Source organism: Serinus canaria, chromosome 1, assembly GCF_022539315.1.
Source record: "Serinus canaria isolate serCan28SL12 chromosome 1, serCan2020, whole genome shotgun sequence".
Taxonomy (NCBI): domain Eukaryota; kingdom Metazoa; phylum Chordata; class Aves; order Passeriformes; family Fringillidae; genus Serinus; species Serinus canaria.
This window is the reverse complement of record NC_066313.1, coordinates 55,589,129-55,607,551: the sequence shown is the minus strand read 5'-3', so window position 1 is coordinate 55,607,551 and position 18,423 is coordinate 55,589,129. Positions and strand designations below refer to the sequence as shown.

At 38.0% G+C, this 18,423-nt stretch overlaps 1 protein-coding gene across 1 annotated transcript in view; it reads right to left on the bottom strand.

The window, feature by feature from the left end:
* Positions 1 to 18,423, bottom strand: part of VWA8 (von Willebrand factor A domain containing 8) — a 188,389-nt gene that overhangs the window by 107,024 nt on the left and 62,942 nt on the right. Inside the window, exons 15-19 of the mRNA XM_018908692.3 lie at positions 10,184 to 10,352; positions 9,817 to 9,894; positions 6,765 to 6,880; positions 5,712 to 5,818; positions 3,643 to 3,749 (exon numbers count right to left, since the gene is read on the bottom strand). Coding sequence (XP_018764237.1) covers positions 3,643 to 3,749; positions 5,712 to 5,818; positions 6,765 to 6,880; positions 9,817 to 9,894; positions 10,184 to 10,352 — 577 coding nt within the window. The remainder of the gene's footprint in view (positions 1 to 3,642; positions 3,750 to 5,711; positions 5,819 to 6,764; positions 6,881 to 9,816; positions 9,895 to 10,183; positions 10,353 to 18,423) is intronic.

Below are 18,423 nucleotides of genomic sequence, written 5' to 3'. Positions count from 1 at the left end.
TATTATTGAACTTTAAACACCAGGTCTAGCTTAATAACAAATACACTTTTTCTGTTCTAATCAAACTTGATTTTCAAGGAAAATAAAGATAGGAATATGCATGTTCAAGTCTGAAAGTGTCTATATGTAACTTACAATATGTACCTAACTATACAATTTTTACTAATTATTAGTTCATATGTGCCTAATTGAAGCCAAAATGCTGGAGGTATATTTTTACACATATACAGTATCATAACAGGTAACATACACTGTACATCATTTAACCTTATCTCACTTCTCACAAGTGATTTGTTTAAAAGGATAGAAAGGATTTCAGGATAAAGTAGCAATGCAGACTACTTTACTCGCAATGAATTCGTGTATATTTCTCCACTGTATCTAGTAAAAATAGGTCATCTGTAAGTAGGTCAGTCAACCTACTTAGAGAAATGAATGATTGTCTTTAAATAAAGACATTATCATCTCATCTTTAGGATTTGATTAATATAAAAATTAAAAATCAGCAGCTTGCTTATAATTTCTGAGTATAAAAACCCTTCATTTCTGTGTGAAGGATATTTTAAATTTCCAAATCTCTCTAGAACACAGGCTGGGGGTGGGGAAAGAAACTCTTGTAAACACAACTTAATACCATGAAATCCTAACCAGGCATTTCAAAAGACTACTGAATGCTCAACACACAATTTAAGGAGAGCACTTCAAGGCAAATTATTCTATTTTTTCGCATGTGTATACACTAGAAATTTATAACTGAGAAAAATACATTTGACTGGATATAGGAGAAATTCTAGGAAGTCACACACACACTGATAACAATTTTAAATTTTATTGCTAAGGCACAAGCACATCCTTTTGATGGCTTTTTTTTAATCCTAGATTGAAAAAATATGCATACATTATGGTTCCCCTGCAACACAGCATGCCCACAAGAAATATTACATATTGATATTTCTTCTTTGTTGGTTCTTTTTTTGCACCAGGACTTAAATTAGCATTGTATTATGATGCATGTAGGCATTTAATATTACCTGTTTAGGCAAAGGAGTTGTAAGTAGACACATCTGTCTCCTTTATCCATCCATGCTCCCCAGTGCCTTGTCTGAAATTGCACTTAGCATATTACCTCAAAAAAATATTCCCATCCCTATGCCACCTGTTGTGGACTAACAGCAATGTTTCATGGCAATATTAAATGTCACTGTAATGTGAATTGTTTCAAGACCAAACATACAAAGGCAAAAATCTATGTGTTTCATTATACTGTGTAGCACTACAAAGGGCTGAGGACATATCTTTCCTCTGTTTTCAGATTATTTCTGTAGCTTCTAGGCAATGAAGCACTGCACTAAACTCAAATCAAATTTTTTCTCCAGCAGTTTTTGATAAATGATCATTACAGCACTTGAATCATCAAACTGCAAGTAGCAATACAGAAAATAAGAGTAGAATTCATTTAGAAATTGGAACACCTATCCTGACTGGTATTTGGTTGCTGTTTCCTTCAGCATTTAGCAGGCATAGCTATTCAAAGAAAGACACAGAGCAGGTCATTTTCTGCAGCAATTTTAACAGAGGTTCCCTGAATAAAATCTGAACATGGTTTTGTCTACAGTTTTCTGAACCTATAAGCAAGAAGGTAGAAAGAGCAAAGCAGGTGTTAAATCCTAGAGGAACTCGGGACTTCCTTTCCAACAGACACAAATAATGTGCTTTATCAAAATGGCAACAGAGAACAAAATCTCACATGAAATTTTAGTAGGGAAGATGAAGTCTGTCATCTGCTCCCCTTGCATGGCTTGTCATCACCTTCAACAGGTGCATAGTCTTTCTGGGACAAAATTATAAATGAGGCACAAAAAAGACTAAGAAAATAAAGTATGGAAACCCATACCAGGCCCCTAAAAGCAAAGTATTTCACAAGATCATGCTATCAGTACTGCCTTTCAGTAGCAAAATATTTCAAAGGTAACCAAGAGAGTAAATCTCTTCCTAAGGATACCTTTGTCTGACAGTTTTGAGGCTTTTATGCTAGACAGAGAAGAAAACTGCTCTACAAAATAGGGTGCTGGAGAAACAGAAACCAAAAAGCCTGCAGTAACAAAGCCCTTCCTTTTCCTTGTATTCATTAACCACTCTTTACTACTACTATGAATTAATTGACACGAATGTCTAATTAATAAGCTAAACTATTTAAAAGAAATAATGAATAACTCTAATAACTAATTTTCTAAGTACTATTCTCCTCACTTTTCAAATATGCAGTATTAATTCTAATGTAAAGGAATGTATTGGGTCTGGCTGAGATGGAGCTGGTTGGGCATGGAAGGTTGTAGTGAGTGGGGTGACATAAGTCAGTAGTGGGGTTCCACAGGGCTCCAATTTCAGCCCTCTGCTCTTCATCGTCTTCATAAATGTCTTGGAAGGGGTACTAAAGAATGGGAAGGGATACTAAGCAAGTTTTCAGATGACACAAAACTGGGAAGAGCTGTAAACTTCCTTGAGGACAGGGAGGCTCTGCAGAGAGACCTGGACAAATCAGAAGGCAGCGGAATCATCACCCATATGAAGTTTAATAAAGACAGGTGCTGGATTCTGCACTTCATATGCCCCTGAATGGGGCAACCCTGGATGTACAGACAGACTGGGGAATGAGATGCTGGAGAGCAGTGCCATGGAAAGGGACATGGGGGTCTTGGTCCATGGCAAGTTGAACATGAGTGGGCAGTGCCCTGGCAGCCAGGAGGGCCAGCCCTGTCCTGGGGGTATCAGGCACAGCATCACCAGCGGGCAAAGGAGGGGTTTGTCCCACTCTGACCTGAGTCGGGGCAGCCTTATCAGTGCTTTAGCTCCTGCTGAGCAGGGCTGGCACAGCATCAGCACTGTCTGCCCAGCATTTCTCCCCCAGCAGTACTGTGGGGTAGGCAAGATCCTGGGACATGACACACCTAGACCAAGTAACCACAGGTATATTCCATACCATATGACATCAGCTCAGACACAAAAGTTAAGAAAATTAGTAGGAGTGGGGGCATTTGTTATTTACAGTGTTTGTCTTCCCAACCAACCACGACATGCACTGAAGCCCACAGCTTCCTGGAAAGGGGCTAAACATCACTTGCTAGTGGGAAGTAGAGATTTAAATTGTTGGTTTTTCTTTTTGATTGTGCATACAGAAATTTTTGCTTTTGCTTAATAAACTGCCTTATCTCAACCTATGAGTTTTTTTCTAGCCTGTTTTCTCTCCCCTCTCCACCTGGGAAGGGGGAATGATAGTGGCTTGGTGGGCACCTGGAGTTCAGCCAAGGTCAACCCACTCCAGGGAGGTACAACTTTATGCAACGGGCCTGTAAAACACAGTCTCAGGATGCAATCTACAATCCAGCCCTAAGGGTGGATCAGTCCAGCAGCAGTAAACATAAACAAAATGTTCAACAGAATTGTTTTAATCTCTTCACATGGGGATGAAGATATGTCTAAAATGACCACAAAATGCCATGAGAAAAATTTAAGACTAAAGAAATTACTTCAGAACTATATCCTTAAATTTAGTTAGTACATTATTTACTACACATATGAGCATACCCATTGGTACACATTTAACAAACTTTTCTCACTCAGAGGTCAGAGATTTGTACTTACTTGTGCATTTTCATAAAACAAAACATCTGGCACTTTCATTTTCTCAGCTGGGTTATAAATTGGCATGGTCACAGACCCTATCTTCAGAATCCCGTTGTTTATTTCACCTAGTCATTTTTCAGGAAACAAGCAAATGTATTTCTTACAACATCTTCTAAGCAGGCAATGCAATCAATACCTAACATTCACAAGTAATGATTTACAGGTTCTAACAAGGCTCTTGTTTGCAGTACATTATTTCTATCTAAAGAAAGAAAACACTTGGAAGAGTATCAACTTACAAAAGGCTGCATTATCATGAATTTGAATTCTCTTTAAAACTGTAAAGAAGTGTATTACCATAAATGACGAAAAGGTGATCTTACAGAAAAAGGACCATAAGAAACACCAGAAGTTGTGACCACTGCCTAGGTCTAATTTGACACTCTCACTGTATTACTGGAACATCACCAATAATTTTAGGTTATATTTCCTCAATCCACAAGGTTTCACACTTCCATTCTTCTGCTGTCTTCCCCGTCCCACTGTGGAGTGAGGCACAGAGGTGAGGTAATAAGTGACTGTGTGGGTGCTCAGCTGAGAGGGGGAGCACACCCATCACAACAGTACAGAGCCACTGCTGACTCTCCCTTTCAGCACCCATAGTTGAAACTAAACCTCAACAACAACTCTGAGAGAAAATTACATTAAAAACCTTTCTTAGATCATAAGAACCATAAATTCAGTACTTAGGAAAATAACAAATAAGTGTAATTAATAACAAACACAATAAAAATAAAATTTTTTGCTACTAATTTCTTAATCTAGCATGGTATAAAATTGAAAATACCCTTATTTCTAGACAGATGTTTTTAGTTGTTTTAGTTGTTTGCCCTTATAGCATGAAACAGAGAAACAGAAAATTCAAGGGATGTATCCAGATTTTTAAAAAGAAAGTAAACAGGTAGCATCACAGAACTAGCAAGAGTTCAAATTATTTTGCATACATAGTTTTATATATATATATATATATATATATATAATGTGAATAAGAGATATAATAATACATAGGTGGTTGCAGATATATATGTATATACATATGTCTGCATAGATATTTGTATATAGTTACATAAATACATTGTACTGCATATAATAGAAACTGTATATCAATTAATATATCACTATCTACATATGTACTTCTATATACAGGCATTAATAAATTCATAATAATAGAATCCACATGAATTAAAATTAAAAATTTGTTTACCACTGCACAGATCTAACAGTAAAAATACAGCAGTCTAATACATCACAAAGCTGGGAATGAACATACAGAAGAACAAGAGCAGAGATAACACTGGTGAGGCAGAGAACAGGAAAAATGTAGTGAATGGAAAACAGCAAATTGCTCACAGTATGCTGCCTGACAGAGGATATGAAAAGATATACAGCTAGCATGAAGGGAGTCATACAGGAATGAGAAAGCAGAAGTGAGAAAAATGGCAGAAGCAGAAATACATGCACAGCCCTGACGGCGACTACAAATGATTATGAGTTGGATGAGCCAAAGAAACTATGACCTGCTCAATAAAGGTGGCATGCAACTACTACAGCAATTTAAAGAGAATAAAGAGACTAGCAAAGAAGTGTGTGCAAGAATGAAAGCACATGATAGCACAATACTTCTACAAGAATCTCAAAAAAGAAAAAAAAAGTGATTTTAACAGGGGAGAGAAAGAAGCAATGGTAAAAAAACAGAACAGAGAAATTTTAAGTTCAAACTAAGTCTGTAACTCTATAGAGGACCAGCTATCAGTGATGAAAAATGAAAAAGCAGTACTAAAAGCCTGAGACTGTGGACCTTATAGACTGAGAAACACTTAAACATGATGGAAAACAAAATTCCATGAGCACGGAACTCAGCAGAAAATAGAACATACTGAGAGCAGTAACACATTCTGATACAACAAAGTCAGAGATACAACTGAAGCAAATTACATTTAATTTTGAGGATAACTAGTACACCTTTGTACATTCAGCAATTTGAGTAACATTCCTGCAGAGCAGGAAAAAAAATAGCAGAAGCTTACATGCGTAATCCTTTCCCTCTAGTTTCTCTGTGTCATCTGGACTTGTTTCAATACCAGAATCCTGCAGATTTTTGTGTAAAGCTGATCTGGCGAGGTTTGGTAAAAATCTAAAAGGAGGAGAATAATAGGGAGGCTGTATTTTAAGGGTTTTCCTTTTAAAAAGTTTTCAGTATTTTCTGTAATCTAAAATTCTAAATCTAACATAATCTGTAATTTAAAATGAAGATTTACATGCACCTCCAAACCCTGAATGTCTATTCCTTTCACAAAAAAGCCTTCCACATTTCACCTATCCCCAAGGAGAGGAATTGAGCTTCTTTCATAGGCATTGAACTACACTTGTGGCCGTGCACTCTTTTTTAAAGGCTTCAGTGTTATCAAATATAGCAATAGGGTTGTAATGGAGGGTGGAGTGGTTTAGAACTGGAGGCATGTAATGTCCTCATTCCATTACAAGTAAGAGCCACAACAGAAACAATTGTTTTTTGGAAATACCTTTTCTAATTACTCAATTCACTTGGATCTCAGGTTCCAGGGAGAAAGAATAAGCTCTGAGGTGTCTAGAACTAGACCCTTTCAGTTTTCTAAACCTTTTGATAATAAAAACTTGCTTTCTTTTGAAGAGGAAAAAACCCCCAAAAATCCCCAAACAGACCAAAACCCACAAACAAAATCCCAAAGCAAACAAAACCCTCTTAATTCTTCTAGATACAGCTTTTAGAACTGAAACCAAGTGTCCATGAAACATAAGTCAAACTAGACATTAATATGGCTCTGCTTTGAGTGTTTTTAGACAGTGAAGCTATGCTGATAATGGTGACCTAATTTATATAATGTAATGATGTATCTTCATAAAGATGGGAAAAGTGTACCGACTCCTTTCTACTTACCTTCCAGGTTTGCGAATACCTCAGAAATATTCTTAAAGAAATGACCAACTTCAAGGAGCAAGACAGCAATTGCATTATTTACTAAAACACATTAAAAGCTATCTTGCACGTTAGCAACTGACCAAGAAGTTCTTGGAACTTCCACCAAAACTAGCAGTTCTACCTGGAAAGGCAGGCTTTATTAACAGCATCATAAAGGCTTTCATCTGGATGGTGTGAGAGTCGACGGCAAATTCGCAACAGTTGGCGAGTAGATAAAAACGAGGCCAGTGACTGTGCCTGTCAAAAAATACAGGGTAGTTTAATTAATTAATCCGTGTGAGGGATTTAGAGCAAACAAGTCAGGAGAAAAACTCAATCCAAAAGGAATAATTTCAACTGTTCTCTTGATTCAGAGATGCTTTGTGCCTTCTACAGCAACTTGTGCACTTTATTAGGCAAGCTTGTAATTCTGGATTTTTTGCAGTAAGTCACTGTCATGGAAATCATTATGTCACCAAAATATTAGTCTTAAAATATCACTTGATAAGCAACAGGAAGAAAAATGTGCTGTGAACTGAATTTTATGTGCAATATAAACCCTAACATTAATATCAGCAATAAAAAGCAGGTTAGCTACTGTGAAAGGATCAATGTGCTAAAAAGTCATCTGCTCTTCACAAACTAAATATGAGCTGGACATGTAATGCTCTGGCAAAAAGGTCTGGCAGGATTCTTAGACACATAAACAAGACAACACTGGGCAGCAGTACGGAGATTGTATCACCTCTGCACACGCCTTCTGGGCGGGCCATTACTGGAACACTGTGTCCTTTGCTGTTGTCCACATGTTAAAACAAATGCTAAAAACTGGACATGAACCAGCAAAGATTTACAGAAATTATTCAATGCTTGGGAAGGCAGACCTCAAACAAACACAGCAAAATTTAAAAAACCAAACAGAAAGAACCACAAAGCAAGCAACCATGTATTTAAAAAAGGATCCAAAGACTGAGAAAGAAATCATTCTATAATTATATCTACCGGATGAAGGTATCTAATACAAATAGGTTCCTTATTTTAGCAGGAAACACACAACAATGAGTGTGATCTGATAAGTCACGCCATGTTTTGCCTGGGTCAAGTGAAATATTTTAATTAGGTAATTTCAAAATATTTTGTTTGGGTATACACAAGTTTATATAAAATTTTAACTGCATTAAAATTGTCTTAACATACGATGCTGTTTCAATTGGAAAAAATAAATCTTGACATTTGAAATCTAGGGGAAAAAATATAGAAAAAACAACACTTTATTACAGAGCCTTTTTTTCCCTTTATTAATTTTTAAGCATAAGAAATATCTTAAAACCAATCCCTTCCTCTGAAAAACAGCAGTTTTGACAAAAAGGCATTTAAATTTAAAAAAAAAGTCAGTTCTATGAAATCACACAAAACTTCTCTGAAATTATGAGAAAGGAAAGAATAATGCTTTTTAGCATACCTCTGAGCAATGAGCAAAAATTATTTAGATTGGGCTAACTGCAAAGATTACTACTCCTGTTCCTCCTGCTTTCACTGACAGAAGACTGTGAACATAGTTTACAAGCAAGCACTGTGTACATTGTGATGTAAATGATGGCATTTCATGAGTTACTTCAAGACCTACTCAACTGTGCCTGAAGCAAGGGCAAGGGTAAATGTTCTGTCCTTACTATCCACAGAGAATAGGACTATTGAGGAAAAGTTGTATCATATCTTCTGAGTATTTCCAACTGGTAGATAAAAGTTTTGTCAACAAAATTTCCTCCTCTATTACCTGATTTGTTTGGGTTTTTTTATATTGACCAACTGCAAAGGTAAAATTGTGTTTGTGACAGTTTTTTAAATATGTATCTATGAGGCATCTAATTCAACAGGGTCTTGATTGTGGCCTCCAGATTCTATTGTAAATCAAGCAAACAATTACAATGATGCGGACAACGCCCACAGAGTGAACAGTTTACAGGTATTCTATTGTTAACAAAACTACTTTAAACAATGGTTATATTTCAGTATAATCTCTGGCAGAGACTTATTTACTTAGACAACTCTATAAATAGCCTAATGTACATTAGGCACACATTTCATCTCTCTGCACAGGTGTGGTGTTCCCAATATGTCTTATGTCTCCGCTGATCTACAAGAATCCTCTCTCGAATCATACTGTGACTCACTTCTCATTCAGCATCACATAATTCATTTAGATATTTCACAATTCTACAGATATCCACATATTAGGAAAAGATTTTTGTGATGCTCTATTCAGGCATGGTATGTCTCCATTTATACATTTACACCTTAGATGTAGGAAGCTCAACCAATGATTATAACTGTCCTAACAGTATACCTAAACATTAAGTTAGTTTTTTACCTACTTTTTTAAGCTCCAAAGAATGTAACAGCCTCTCTCAGCTTCTTAAATAGTAAAACTATAAAAACTATAATCAATGTTAAAATAGTGAAAACTAAGGACAACGAATTTAATTTGTTAAGTACCAGTTAAGCTGGTACTGCTGGATTCTACTAAAAATGTTTTACATTTTACTTACATCAAAGGCATGCTGTGTTTTAGCTGCCATAGCAATAATTTCTTTTCCTTTTCACCATGATTTAACTGTATTTTTAAAGAATTCTGTGGTCACTTTGTCAGCAGAACTTATTTTTCCTGACATTACTTTGTTAATAGAATAGCCTATAGCAGCAATGCAGCCATAAGTCCTGGAGCATTCTATTTTCTGAATCACTGCTGCTGCCCGCTGTCATTTTATAAAGACTGCATAGCTCCTGTTGCCCAAAAAGCCCCAATAAATTCAACTACCAATTTTCCAATTATTTAAGCAAAGTAATAAAAAAAATACCTGAACACGTGATTATATCCATACACATTCAAAAGGCACCTCAGCATGTTCCACTGAAAGCCATATACCTAAACTCACTGTGGTCTGTTTCTGATTCTCTGGGATTTGTGCAAATTCCTAAAACTTATGGAGATTCCAAATACATACATCATAAATCAAAGAAGTTTATAGTACGCAGCACAGTAATTGCCAGCAATAGCTTTCTGGGGCTGGTTTTCCAATCAGGCAGCCTTTGAAATAACAGTATAGCTTAGCACGTTTGACCTAGCCTTTGTAAAGACAGTCACAGCAGGAGACAGTAAATTCAAAGAGAAAAGAAGAAGAAAAAGGGCTCACAGTGGCATCATTTGTCTCCCGAAGCTTGTGCGTTACTGACAACAACTTTTCCACAGCAACACTGGGTACATTTGGAATCTGGTTGAAAGAAAAAACAGTATTAATTTTATTGCAAGATATCCAAGTTCCATGTATGCAATAACCATAGAGTTGCCACAGTTGCTTTATGACAAAGAGTATTTTTTATTACAGCAGCATTTGATATTAAAATAAGAATTATGCCGTTAAAAGAGAAGTAGGTATGTTGTTTTGACAAACTTCAAAAATCAGCTCCTTTATGCTACGCTGAAATAGCAATATATTTTATATGTAGCAAATAATCCTGTTCAGTAAGCCAGTAAGTGCCTAAAGTACTGAATGTACTTACCATTTGTTTAATAACTTCAATTTCTTCGCTCTTGCTTAAAGATCGAACATTATGAAACAGAAACAGTGTCAAAAACTCTGGACCCAGCCATTGTTGGGTACTACTTCCAATGACAGGAGGTTCTGCTAAGACCACTATTCTGAAAGAAGGATGGATAGGAAAGATAGACCTGCAAAAAAAAAAAAAAAGAGTTTAAAAATGCATCACCCGGCTTAAGGAATCAGATTTAATTTTTACAATAGATGAGAAGAAGATAAATTATTGTACTGAAATCTATCATAGTATATCCAGATCATTTGCAATGCAACTTTACTTTTTTTAAAAAAGACACAGGCTGCATAAGTGACTTGAAATTTTTAAAATTTACACACTCTTTTAATGCTCATAAGTCTATCCAAGTCTCTTCATTTGCAACAGGACCTGCATGCCTTAGGATGGACAAATACAACCAACTAAGCTACAGTCTACTGTGCTGTATGTCTGAAATGGGCACATCTCACTAATTTCATGGACTTTTACAAGTGCTTTACCTAGAACAGGGTGTCTCACAGGCAACTCAGGGACAAAAGAAGACCTACCAGAGCTGCAGTAATGAGTAACTTCTTTTACTGAATTAGACTGACAGAAAGGATGACACTGTAGAGATTTGCCTAGATACTGTGAAGAGCTGAATTTAGTAACAGTTTAGGAACATTCCCTTACAGATGTTCTTTATGGTCCCTGGATTAATATGTTTAACTTCCTAACACTCCTGAAAATTATGCTTCAAACACCAAACCAGTCACTTCATCCCTGGCTCATTTTAGAGTCAGCATGAGGAGACAGGTCTTTCCAGTGGAAGATTAAGATTTACAAGAACTTTGGAATTGCTGTCCTGGCTCCTTAAATCAACCAAGCACAAAAGTCTAGCCACAACCAGTTCTCTGCCCCTCTCATATTTTTTCAGCACCCCCCAACCATATTTTCAAAGGCATCATAGGATAGAAATTTATTTGCTTTAATTTCTCTTTGCCCAAAATTTTTTTCTAATACTGTTCTGAACTTCCTTTCTTCATCCTATCTGCCTCCACAGCTTCCTGTGAAAAAACACACACTGTTCCTGGCTGTAAAAGGTACTTTTATTATTATTGTGTTTTGATTCTTTATGGGACTGACCTCCTAGCCTAAGTCAGTGTTTCCCAGTTCTCACTTGAGGATTTGGTAACTAACAGTCTTGACTCCACTGAAGATAATGGAAAGTTGCAACACAAACTTAATATACAACTTTTAGATGTGTATGTTAGGGCACTAAAAGACTGCTGCCTTGGATTTTGACATCTTTCCCACCTTCACATCTTTCGTATCCCTTGTCTCTGTAGTATTTTCTCCTCCTCTGACTGGGCACTTACTGGTGCCACAGCACACCACAGCATCACACAGAATCAGTGAATAGTCTGAGCTGAAAGCAACCCAGGAGGATCATCAAATCCAGCTCTTAAGTGAATGACCCATAGAGAGATCAGACCTGTGACCTTGGTGTTATTAGCACCATGCTTTGACCAACTGAGATGATCTCCAGAAGCAGCAGAAACAATGGAGTAACACATCAGATACAAAAGCCAGTCAAATTTTGTGCAAGATGGGCCTGTTTTCATTAACTAATTTTACAGTACTCTTTTTAAAATAGAGGATGTTCATTTGGAAAAAGCAAGTGAAATTTGATTAGGCAATTTATATTGCAGTTACCATGTCATTTTCCACACAAATTACTGAAGACATAAACTGACAAACTGCATAGTTGGCTCATCTGTACATCACAACAATAAACCTGTGATATAACAGGGTAATTACAGCAGTATCTTGTATCAAAGCAAACAAAGGCGGTGATATGAGTTTTTCTCAGCTGAAAGTCATAAGCCTAGAAGCTACTCTCTGATTGATAAAAATAGAAATAGATGTCCAAAAACATCACATGAAAGAGGAACCAATGGGAATGCCACTGTCACTAAGCATAAAAGAAGCTCAAAGAACCGTAGCCAACTTTATTATAGAAAAAAACATTTCCTAGATAGGATAAATACATATACTTTCAGACTTACCTTCCCTAACATTACAAAGGAAAAAAGCAACCCTCTTCCAGACAGCCATCAAATTCTGGCCCTTCTACAACACCGTAAGAGTACACAAGAAGGAGTCAATTTTTAAGGTGAAGGAATCATATTTCTTTTGTATCACCTCCTAGTCACTACCTTCAAAGGGCTTGGTGGGGACAGCCACAAAAAGAGGTGGGCACAGAAAAAAGTGGGAGGAGAGGAGATGCAAAGTCAGGGCCAGCTAATCTGGTGATATCAGTTCAATTCATTGACGTACTCTCTAAACTTGGACAACATCACTGCCATAGGTTTCCAGGTTGTAAACATGAAAAAAACTATTTGGCTATTTCAAAAGCCTATTGTTTGGAGTGATGTTGGCAATTCTGAAAATATCAGGCTAAGCGTATTATTAAACAAACACCATGAATGACTCAGTTCTGCAGTGCTCTCTAAGTTCCCATCTTCCATCAGAACAACTGAAGAGCTTCAAAATTGTTCCATCACATTACAGATCAAGTCTCAAAAAGAACACAATATGGAGAGCTCTTACATGGAGCTGTGGTTCACAGAAAAGAAATCTTTGACATGACAAGAAATCTTGTGGGCTTTACAGATGAATACAAAGTAAGTGTAACTTGTTAAAAATTTGGCATCTTTTAAATTAATGAGCCTCAAATGTAGTGGGAAGATGTGATATTAACTGATTCATGCAAAGAGTCTATCCTTCTCTCTATTAAACATTTACTGACAATACAAGCAGCAAGGCACTCTTCTAATAAAATTAAACATCACTGTTTAATTTTTCAGCCAAGGATTACCACCATTGCTCTTATAAAGAAAATCACACACACAGATCAGGGTGATTTTAGTGAAAGTTTTTCTTGTTATTGACCATGGTTATGAGCATTTGAAGTATCTCATTAAAAAAACAGAATAAAATAAAATGCAGAATGGCATTTCTAATGCCACTTTTGTAAGACTAAACTATTTTTGATTATCTCTTCCTGTAACATGATTTAATAAATCTCATTTTCTATCAAATTTTGTAAGTTGGGAATTATTCAAACCCTAGAACCAAAATGACCTGTTGTTATTTTCTTGCTGTTTCTTTTATATTTCACCACAGTCTAACATTAACAGATGCCTTTATCTTAAAATTCACTTATCTGGAAAAAAGTCAAACCCCTAAACAACAAAAGAAGTAAAAGCTAAAAAATATAAGCAATTAAAATTCTATTACTTGTTAAATTTACTCCTTGCTACAATTACACACATTTGTCTCATCTACTGTGCATTCCCTTTCAACCTAACCACATAGAAAAGAATCCACTGTCTGCAAGGTATTAAAACCACCCATGCATTATGAGAGACTTCTTTTAGTTTTTGAACTATCCTATGATGTACCTACTCCTAGATTTTCCTCTAATAGCTGCCTTTCTGCTCACCACACCACGAACTTAGCATCTGTGTGTGCTGAGGGGGTATACCCACACAAACAGGTTATATACTGTATCCTGAGACAAACACTTCACTGCTGGATTTGTAAAGGCTGTGTGCTACCTTTACAGTATCTGTCTGGGTGAAGTAATGGATGATTACAGAAGAAATTCTACACAGAAGTCTTGAATATGCACACTCCTTGGACACACTTTCTTTTACTCTCTAAACTTCTTCAGGGAAATGAATCATGCAATCATTAAATGAATAAGTTATCAGCAGCTATAATTTCCTTCTATGTAAAATATCCTTAAGGACCATCTGTCACTTTCTCAAGGGCAGCTTTTTTCTTCTCCTTAAACTCATGAACATGAATTCTTAGTTTCCTTAGAGGAGCAAATGAGTTCTGCAACCATTTGCTAACTTAACTTCACAGCCAAACTGGCATATTAAAGAACACAGGAAAAAAGACTCTGTGGCCACCAATAGTTACTTTGCAGCTTAGAGGCTTTCAGCAGGGCAAGGAGTATCCCAGAACTAATTGTCCCAAAGGCAATGCACTGCTTGCACTTGCCACTCCTGAAAGAGCTATTGTACCCACCAGCCTGAAGCCCTTCTTCGAAAAATGGAAATTTTTCTACAGACGTAGAAATGTAATGAAATAATAGTGAACATTTTACTCAATGATACTAATTAACCTAATTTAAAATCAAAATACACTTTATTAGCTCTTACAAAAGTAATAAAACTTTGAAATGTTGTCATATATGTAACATATTAATAACACTGCTCTAATCTGCAAAAACTGAAAACAATCTGAAAACCAAACCATACTTTCCTCTTTGTCCAGCGCCTCTAATAACAACATCACGGTTTAAGCACATTCACATTCTCTACTGTAATACTGTTTGCATTTGTACACAGAGGCATGTGATTTCTCAAGATCACAGCATGATCTGAAACACCATCCCTTTAGTGAAAAAACACAAGCAAACATGTTGATCCTCTTCTTCTTTCTCTTCTACTACACGGAAGAGTATTTTTACTATTGAAGCCCTAAAGATTAAAGGCACTAAAACTGCAGGAACATATTAATATTCCCTTATTGGAAAATTAGGTAGACAATGTGTTACTCAAACATTACAGATTCAGTACCAACAAAACTGAGAATGACATCATCTATTTAACAGGCCTGGTAAAAAGCAGTCACACTGAAATTACTTTAGTCAAATCCAGCAAATCAGGGTAAGTAAAGCCATCTTATCTTCAGAAACCCAGCTAAGGGCACTAGTCATTAGCATGCAGCAAGAGAGATGTCTCTCATCAATACGGAAAGCATCTCCCAGTTGTGATTTGGGTAAGAATTTGCCCAACTTATCTGCTAATAAATTCATATTATAACATACTCTATGTAGCTTCTCCAAATACAATGTATTGCAGGCAAAGGAGGGATGGTGAGCACTGTTGGGATTAAAATCTGTGATTAAATCAGCTGTCAGAACCTCAGATATGATTTGATAGATCAATTCTGCTGGATTCTGCAACACTGGAAGGTACTGAAGTTTGCAGTGACTAATTACTGCTGAAAAGGATGAATAGCAAGGTCAAATACAGTCCTGGAATCAAACAGTAATTACTGACATTGCATCCTGGAGGCAGTTAAAAGGCAGTAATGTTTTCAGAATATGGAAGTCACCAAAACCAGGATGAAGTCCTGGAAGACCTTCATTTCCTCAAGGGCTGATGAGAACAATACCCTCTCTATATAGAGGAGTCATCAAGTGATGCCAAAGAAGCCCAAAGCCAAAACCAAAGCAGATACATGTTTGCATTATTTTAACTTAGTTTTTGAAAATAAGTCATTACAGAAAACAAAGGCAGATTGAAAACTTCACCTAGGAGGATTCTCAGAAAAATGGACTTCAGATAATTCAGGAACAAGAATTTTCATTGGCATCCAAGATGGTGCTAAATGGTTACACTGAGCTCCCAGACATATGAATGACTACACAATGGGTTATCTGTTTGTTTCTAAGACCCAGTACTAATCAGAAATGCATTCTTGTTTAGTACAACAGACACACCTTGCTTATGGATTAGAGAGTGAAAGCTCACTGTCAGTCAAACAGATAATTAAGAGCCTAGCAACTCAGAAACATTATATTACAAAATATTGAGGTGGTTAGATAAAAGCAGTACAGTCAGACTTGAAGGAAAGAGAGACAGCCTTTCAAGGACAGCAAAAAACCCCCCAACTTTTGGAGCCTTCAAAGTAGCCATAACAATGCACAATTGCCACTGAACCAAAAGGTTACTCAGTGAGTCTGAAAAGAAGGAAAGTAGATACACAGGTGACACAAAGGAGAAGGGTCTGCAGAACAATCATTAAAGAAGACAGCTTGGACAAGTGCTCATGGTCTAACGATAATGAAGACTGAAGGGAGCCCACTGCCAAAACAGCCATTGTTAGAACAAAAATGGATGTGTGTCCTAGGGTGACTGTTATCCCCATTCGTGTGTATGTAATTTATGCTGGATATTATGTTCTGTGCCTTTAAGACTGGCAGAGTGAGAGTTTTGTTTTGGGCCTCCTATCAGCTACTCGGCGGGACATACAGATAGCACCAGAGCATGTTGCGGCTTCTCTGCTTTTTGCCCTGCTTTTTGCTCTCGCTCTTGCTTCTGCTTCGCTTCTGCTTTGCTTGCTCTTGCTTCTTTCCCCCCTTCTCATTAGTTACCTTAGCTAAACAGTCCAAATTCCTTTCTGGACTGTTCTTCCCCCGCCCCCCCCCCGTTGGACCTGCTGACTGCTCCGGACTGGGATTCAGAACACCGAGAGAGAGAGGTTACACCTTGTGGCTGCAGCAGCTGCCTCAGCACCGGAGGGACTGACAACAGCAAACCCCCAGGAGAGACTTTTCTGAATTTGTCATCTTTCTCAGAGCAGTGGAAGAGTGGTGTCATCCGGTATTGTTCATTGTGTGTGCTGGGGGGTGCTGTGCTTGTCAAATAAACAGGTTCTTTCCACCTCTCTCCGAGGAATTCTTCCTGAACCAATTGGGGAAGGGGCCTGTGGGTTTGCTTTTGGAGAAGCCCTTTTTGGGGATTCTCTCCAAATTTGCCCTAAACCAGGACAAATCTTGGCGCCCAACGTGGGGCTCGAGAGAGAGTGGAGAGACCCTGTTTTGAGTGCATTTTGGTTACCATTATTCTGTTTCAGTGTAAAGCAGTTAATAGACATGCTTTTTGAATTCATAATGTCTATTGGGGGGAAGGCTTGCATGCATTTCTGGTCCCTAAGGTTTTTTGAGATCTTAATACCTCTATGGTCCCTTGGTTTGTTTTCTTATCCAGAAATAGCTCTTGTATTGTCTCTAATATGTAGCTTTTACAGCAGAGGGGCAGTGACCAGAGTAGCTATCCTGCTGGGCTTGGTGGTAATAGCTTGCAAGAAGTTTGTAAACATGCTGGGGTCTGCTCCAGGTGTGAATGGTTCATGGCTATGGTTATGCATCCAGATTGTTAGAGGAAGAGCAGGGGGTGAGGCTTTTCAGCCTTTGCTTTCCTTCTTCTCCTCTGAATCTGTTGCATCGCTTTTGGAGAATGTTCAGTTTCCCCTGAATGTTAAAGAGACCATCTTTCTAGTACTCAATCTGGTAAGCTTGCTCTATATAGTCTGCTGCATCTCTAGAATGAGGGCTGAGATTTCTAGCCGGGCTGATGAGATCCCTGACTCAGGAATAGACCCAGGTGTGGAAAATCCTAAGTGGTGTGGGAAATGGGAGAATATGGGCCAAATCCTGAAGGAATTCTCTGACCCTATAGTCTGGGACTTTCCCCATGATCAAATTCAGAACCCAGTTGAGGTGGGGAAATATCTGAAAGAGAAGTACCAGGATGACCCTAAAGAGAAAAAGATCATTGCACTGAGCTGGGCCTTGGCATATGCTTATCGCACATTGCTAGATACAGTTGGCCAGCAGACAGAGGCAGCGGGGCAGGGAGACAAAACAGCCAAGCTAGATAGTGAGCCTAAGCCAGCAGCTAAACCAATGGCTGTAGCTACCAGCACTAGAAGTGGGAAATGCACGGGCAAGACCAATCGACCAGTGGATGATGATGAGGAGGATGCAGGAGAAGGACCCTCAGCGCCTCCTGATGTAAAATCAGAAGTCAAAGCAGCAGGTGCCAGACCAGAAGCCCATATGGAGTCCTTTTCCCTGAAGGACCTCTGTGGCCTAAGGAAGGATTACACCCGGCGACCCGATGAATCCATAATTAGTTGGTTAGTCCGTCTCTGGGATGCTGCAGGTGAGGCCACAATCCTGGATGGCACTGAAGCCAGGCATTTGGGATCCCTGTCACATGATCCTGTCATCGACCAAGGAATGATGAGGGGGGTTAATCCTCACAGCCTCTGGGCACGGGTCTTGGACAGTGTTGCACAAAGATACCTGTGTGCAGATGATCTTTATATGCAGCAGACTCAGTGGAAAACCATAGAGCAAAGTAAAGGGACCAGCTCGTGAGATTCAATTCCTAGGAGTGAAGTGGCAGGATGGACGGCATCAGATCCCTACAGATGTCATTAACAAGATCACAGCTATGTCCCCACCAACCAATAAGAAGGAAACACAAGCTTTCCTAGGTGCCATAGGCTTTTGGAGAATGCACATTCCTGAGTACAGTCAGATCATGAGCCCTCTTTACCTGGTCACCCGCAAGAAGAAC